General features: G+C 35.2%; 2 protein-coding genes across 2 annotated transcripts; one reads left to right on the forward strand and one right to left on the reverse strand.

The window, feature by feature from the left end:
* Positions 1 to 2,116: 2,116 nt before the first annotated feature.
* LOC108811354 (uncharacterized) lies at positions 2,117 to 4,044 on the forward strand. Its single transcript, XM_018583397.2, has one exon. It carries the CDS (start codon positions 2,246 to 2,248, stop codon positions 3,743 to 3,745), a length of 1,500 nt encoding a protein of 499 aa, XP_018438899.2. The 5' UTR covers positions 2,117 to 2,245; the 3' UTR covers positions 3,746 to 4,044.
* A 151-nt stretch (positions 4,045 to 4,195) lies between these two features.
* On the reverse strand, positions 4,196 to 5,600 carry LOC108836754 (thymidine kinase a). The gene is made up of 4 exons (XM_018609863.2): positions 5,378 to 5,600; positions 5,148 to 5,292; positions 4,936 to 5,057; positions 4,196 to 4,835 (listed from the first exon to the last, which is right to left on the reverse strand). The coding sequence occupies exons 1-4, from the start codon at positions 5,527 to 5,529 to the stop codon at positions 4,592 to 4,594; spliced, it is 663 nt and encodes a 220-aa protein (XP_018465365.1). The 5' UTR covers positions 5,530 to 5,600; the 3' UTR covers positions 4,196 to 4,591.
* Between the last annotated feature and the right edge of the window lie 1,000 nt (positions 5,601 to 6,600).

Below are 6,600 nucleotides of genomic sequence, written 5' to 3' on the forward strand. Positions count from 1 at the left end.
GTGACTATTGCAAGAAATGAGAGTCACAGCTCTGACAAGAGAAAATTCATCTTTCTTCTAATTATGGCTGACTTTTTTTCTAGTTTTGAAAAGCGATCATCTCCAAATACTCGGCTACTTTAGAGAAGTTTCCAGAGAATAAAATTTCATTTACTAAGGTGAGTTTTTCTATAATGTATCCAGTCACTTTTCATGTTTAACAACTAGTTCGGTTTTTGTACACGAGGAAGATATATCATTCACCTCAGTCATAAAAGATGTTCGCTCCTCATTTTTACCCTTCCTACGCCATGCTACTATAGTCGCAACATTCTGTTACTATTTTGAATATGTAAATGATAAAGGAAAATAGAAGTTGGAAAAGGAGATGAAAAAGATCAAAGAAGTGTACAACCAAATCTTGATGCAGAATATGGAGAATATGGAGAGTACAATGACTCTAAGAACCAAGAGAAGTTATGCTTCTATCTTTGTTTAAGAACCTGGAATCATCAGTAGTAGTAGTAACTTGGTTGTTTTGTTATGATTATGTCTCCCATGTTGCTTTTGTCGAAATCTAAAATTGGTGTTAAAATAGTCTTTAAGAAAGAAAAAAAATATTTAAATATTTGTAATCATTTTCTAAAATCCTATAAATTATAGTCTTAGGGGGAGTTATTGGATTATGATTTTTTGTGGATTTTGATGATTTTAATAGTTGAGAGGATTTTACAAGTTAAAAGGATTTAATAAATTTTACACATAGATTTTCATAATTTGTGTATAGAATCCTATTGATTGTTAAACTTTTAAGGTAAGAAATTAATAGTGGTACAAAAAAGTGAAAATAATCATTTCAATCATTAAAGAGGCAAAATGCTATTATATCCTCTTAATATATAAATAATACAAAAATAATAAATAAATAAAATGTTTTTTTTTATAATTTTGAAATATGATTTTGAAATATGTTTTTAAAATTTTAACTTTTTATATAAAAGGTTACGATTTTTTTTCAAATTGTTTTCTTCAATTCTTTTTGAAATTAAAAATACGTTTTAATAAAACTATTTTAATTTTTTTTACTTTTTTTTAATTTTTAATATTTATTTTCTATTTTTTAAAGTTGTGATTTGTATTATGTTAAAGTTGTGATTTGTATTATTTCATTCTTTAATTTTGTATGTTTTTGTATGTGAGTGTATTTTATTACATTGATTTCAAAAATCTTATGGGTATAGATGATATTCTCAAAGTTGAGTCTTATGAGTTAAAACAAAGAAAATTTGCATCCCAATAACAATAGATTTTAATAGAATCTCAAAATCAATGAAAACTAAACTTTTCAAATAACAAAGGATTTTAAGTGAAATTTAAAAGTCATTACCCCAATAACAATGGATTCTACTCAGATTTAAAAATTCATAAACCAATAACAATGGAATCTCAAAATTTAATAACTTCTCTGAAATTCTTTTACCAATAACCCCCCCTTATTTAGTTTAATGATTTTCTAATTCCATTAAAAATCTGAATTATTCAATTTTCGGTGTATTTTGTTGTATTTGTATTTGAAAGGAAGTTAATGAAAAATTTAGCAAAATTGTAAAGAACCAATTTTTGGTCTTTATGCTAGGATTTGAAGATAATTCTTTATATTGTTTATCTATCATATATATATTATATATACCAAGATTATTGATCATTATAATATGAGAAACTTGAAAATATAAATTTCTTTATAAACTAAAAATATATCATTACTTTCATTAATGATAAAAGTATATCAAGCTTCCAAAACATCAGATTTAGACAAATACATTTTAAATATTTATCAAATCTTAAAACCTATCAAGTTTTGATCAAAAAGCACTTCTATGTATCTGACCGTGTCTCATTTTTATAGAGAGAAAAATGCATCTAATCCTATGTATTGAACTAGTGATTCTAAAAGAATTCAATTAATCTACAAAAAAGAAATAGGTAACTAACAAAAAGAAAAACTATATGAATCAGGTTGTAAAACAATTTCTCTCACTTACGGGGTTAGAAATTGAGAAATCAGAATATTTGGGGGCAACAGTGTAATACTATAGAAAGCTAAACGCGTGAAACTGAAAACCAATTGATAAAGGAATCGTCGCATCGACAGACGCATTCATCCTGCCACCACCGAAACAAACCCTAACTCTCCGATTCTCCGACCAATTTCATCGGATCCGAGTTTCGAACAGCAGTTTCCGCACGCCGTTGCCCCCGATTGGAGATGTTTCTATCGCCTGGCCACTCTCCACGTCATCTATCATCTCCAGCACCGTCTTCTCGCTCCGACGATGGTCTCCAATCGACGCCCTCCTCCTCGGAGATCACGCCTCGTAACCCTAAAAAGCGGATGAGAGTCCTCGACGAGGACGCTTACGTGGAAGCGATCGAGAAGATCATCGAGCGCGATTACTTTCCGGATATTACGAAGCTTAAAGACCGTCTCGACTGGATCCAGGCGGTTAAAACACGTGACCCGGTTCAGATCCGAGACGCTCAGTTAAAGATCATCGAGAGGCGTGGAAGAAAGAAAGCTAATCATCAGGGTGGAGATACGGTGGGTAAGACTCAGACTCCTGGATCTACTTTCTTGAGAAACTTCACTCCTTTAGATGATTTTGATGGTAAGGCAACTCCTAGAACTCTTAGAGAAGAACCTGGCGGTGAAGTAGTTACTGATGAAGGAGATGTAGATGTTAACATGTCCTTAGATGAGTTCTTTAGGAGGTACACTAGTGAGGATAACGATAGCTTCTCCAAGATTCTTGAGAAGGTTAATAAGAGGAAGAAGGACAAGTATAACTATCTCCTTGAAGGTGAGAAGAAAGATAGTGACTTGATTGAGGACGTGAAGAGAGATAGGATCACTGATGGTTACGGTACGTCTTATCAGCCTCCGGATACTTTAGAAGGGTGGAAATACACAGCGAAGAATCTTCTCATGTACCATCCGGCCAATCGCGGCGAGGCGGCGTTAACGGAAGAGGAGAGGGCTGTGAGGTTAGCTGGGTTGACTAAAGAGATAGCTAAAGGGAATACTCGTTTTCAAGGGAAGAGTATGGATTCCAGGCCGAGGGAAGATGGTTCCGTTGAGATTCTGTACACTCCTATCACGGGTTCTTCCCCTATGCTGCAGGTTAGGGATAGAGACAAGTCCAAGAGGTATGATCTTGATGATCTGAGGAAAACTCCGAATCCTTTTTATGTGGAGTCTGATAAGAGGGCGGACAACGGGTATAGTTTTGTGAAAACGCCGTCTCCTGCGCCTGGTCTCGATGAGTCGCCGTTTATAACTTGGGGTGAGATCGAAGGGACGCCGATGAGATTGGATCCAGAGGATACACCTATCGATATTGGTGGTAGCGCTGATGGACCGCACTACAACATTCCGTCTGCACCTGCGAGAGACGTGACGGCGCATTCTTTATCGAGGGACGCGTCGAGGAAGCTGAGGGAGAGGTCGAACAGTATGTTTAAGAAGCCTCCGTTGCCGTCTTCTCCTCATCATCGGAGTGGGAGTGCGAGTCCGAACGTTAGGACGCTTTCGCCGGCTGCTCAGAAGTTTTACAGACGGGCGATAGGGAAATCGTCTTCTAGTGGTGTTGATGAGAGCCTTCGTGCGAGTTATCGTGGAGCTAGTCCTGGTGGTGTGACTCCTAAGAGTGTGAGAAGTGCGTCTAGGTTCGGGAAAGATAGGCTCACCTCTGGTTCAAGGTCGCCTTGATATTGTGCGAATGTTATGACTATATATGTTGAATGCTTCTGGTTCTCATAGAGGCAACGAAGGTACTTCTTCTTGTACTGCATAAGCTGCTTGTGTGCCAAGTTCTGTTGACTCTTTTCAAATGGAATACTTTCTCTCGTCGCCTCTGTAATTTTAATTTCCACAGCTTCTCTTTTTTCTTTCTTGTTAGTAGCTCATTTTATACTCCGACGTTGTTTATCAATACTACAACATCATCACAGTATCCTCATGTTGAGTTTGGGGTTTGCTCTCTTAATATCAGTATCCTTTTGTGCGTAGTTCAAAGTTATTAATAGTTGTCATCCGCAAGATTGATGTCTCCGCAGCTTTTGTATTTCCCTCAAGAGTTTGGAGTTGGTTGATGTTAGTTGATCATTATGAAATAGGCAGTTTTGTGGTGTGACATCAGTGGAAAGTGGCATAGACCGAGTGAGACACGCTTGCCAAATTAGCTGATGAGAAGAGCAGTGGAAAAAAGCCTTGACCAATCAACTAACAGGTTGTATGTATCATCAGGCCATGCTAATAGATTTGCTTAACGTACTCGGTAAAGCTATGAAAGTATGCTTAGGATGAGAAAAGCTGCTAACAAAAGCCAGTAGAATGCAATGCAAGAAACAAACATGGATCAAAATTCATTTGCTTCAAAGAATTCATCAAACATATAACTTACATACAAGAAACATCAATGTGGATAAATCTAGACAAATAAAACTAAAGCATACAGAAAAAAAAATAAACATAATTCACTACCGAACATTTCCATAATGTTACTGGTTCCATATCAATTATGGTTAGATTATAGCAGCAAATGTCTCCACACATTCACCCACTTGCCTTGTCAGAATCCAAGATTTCCTTTGAATGTTTGATCACAACTTGATTACTAACGTAATGCTTGCGACAAACGGGCATATAAACATCAGCTCCACCGATCAGCTCGGTTCTACTCTCACAAGTCTTTCTTAAAGTGAAGAAAGCTTTCTGTCCACAAACCTCACACCTTGCAGTTAGCTTCGTCACAGAATCAGCTAAAGGTATAATGTCAATAACAGCACCAAAGCTCCTCCTAATTTTTTTTCCCACAGGAAAGAATCACATTCAATTTATTACAGTCAAACAAAAACTGTTCAAAATCTGAAAATGTCAAAACCATAGAATCAAGGCACCTTAAGTAGTCACCATCAAGACCCACTACAATCAAAGTTTTGCCATCATCATCAGCGACTTTGCAGCAAAACTCATAAAGGTCTCCAAAGAACTGAGCCTCGTCAATACCAATCACATCAAGCTGACAATCATTTGAAGAAGAAAAAAAAAACACAAAAATTTCAGTACAGAACCTTTCACAATAAGACCAAACAAAAGACTTTTTTTTTACCTTGGCATAAGCATCTTGTCCGAATATCTCGGGAAACGACATAAGATCCGGAAGAGCCCAGCAAGGGAATCCGATTCCATCGTGTGTCACCACCGAATCTTTGGCGTATCTCGTATCTTTACTCGATTTCACCATCGCAACGCTTCTGCACAACCAAAAGGTAAGAACTTGAGAAACTAGATCATTTTCTAAATCTATGGAGATGATGAAAGGTTTTTTTTTGTTTTTACCTTCCGGCGCTGATCTCCGACTTGATACGGCGGAGGAGAGAGGTCGATTTCCCGGAGAACATAGGACCCGTGATAACATGAATCGCACCGGACCCACGATGTTCTTGATCGGAGATAACATCTCTGGAGATGTCACTGTCTAGGGTCGCCATGGCAGAGAGTTTATAAGAGAAGATAGTGAGTGGGTGCGGAAGAAAGGAGGAGAAAAGGCTTAAATTTGCTTTGTGGGTTTAGGTAGGGATGATGAGTGTAACTTGTCGATGAGATGTTAATATATAACAAAGACTCGAGAGGTTGAAGAAGGAAGAAAATTGTAGGAGAAGATTTGTCAAAGTCAAACATTAAGGATTTTGAATTTTGTTGACTTCGTGGAGGGAAACAATGTTTTAAAGGTACCTTTCAGGTTTTATATTGTGGGCTTAAGCCCAATAAAATTGGGCTTTGGCCCTAAGTTGTTTTTAAATTGTTGTTTTTTGTGATTAACTAAATTGAAATAGTTAACTAATTTAATTTATGATACTTTTAACAATTATACAATTTTCAATTTATAATTTATTTAACTTTGAATCCACATATGAACCAATCAAAAATGATGAGCAACAACATTAATTCTCAACCGTATAAATTGTATAACGTTCAAGCCTTTAATCGTAACCGTCTTCAACTTTTTTTTTTCATTTTAACATCATTCGATATATTAAAAATATCAGATTTGTGTTTTTGAAATATTAAATATTTATTGCTGCTATATTGTAATATTATTTCGATTTAATAATGGTAATAAAATTATATAACAAAACTAAGATTTTTTTCTTTTTAAAGAAAATTTCTAAATTTAAGCATTAATGCAACACATATAACCAATTTAAATTTTAAATAACCCAAGCAACCAATAACCTAATAAACATCATTTACTCAATACCCTCTTTAGTTTAGTATGTCACTAATTCTAATTAATCTAACTAGACCTGGACCCGCCCGACCGGGCGGGTATTAATTATGAGTTATTATGTTGTAAAAATATTTGTTGCTAGTTTATGATATATAATATATAAACGATACTACAATTTTGACAAATTAGCAATATATTTGAGATCAATGAATTTAATATGGTTATTCAATTGTATATTAATTTTTATAAATTTGGATAATGTTATTTGTTATTTGTTTGTGCCAAAAAAAGAAAAGAAATAATGTTAATAGTTTAAAAATGAGTTCGAATA

The sequence above is a fragment of the Raphanus sativus genome, unplaced genomic scaffold, assembly GCF_000801105.2.
Source record: "Raphanus sativus cultivar WK10039 unplaced genomic scaffold, ASM80110v3 Scaffold1119, whole genome shotgun sequence".
In the NCBI taxonomy this organism is placed as follows: Eukaryota; Viridiplantae; Streptophyta; class Magnoliopsida; order Brassicales; family Brassicaceae; genus Raphanus; species Raphanus sativus.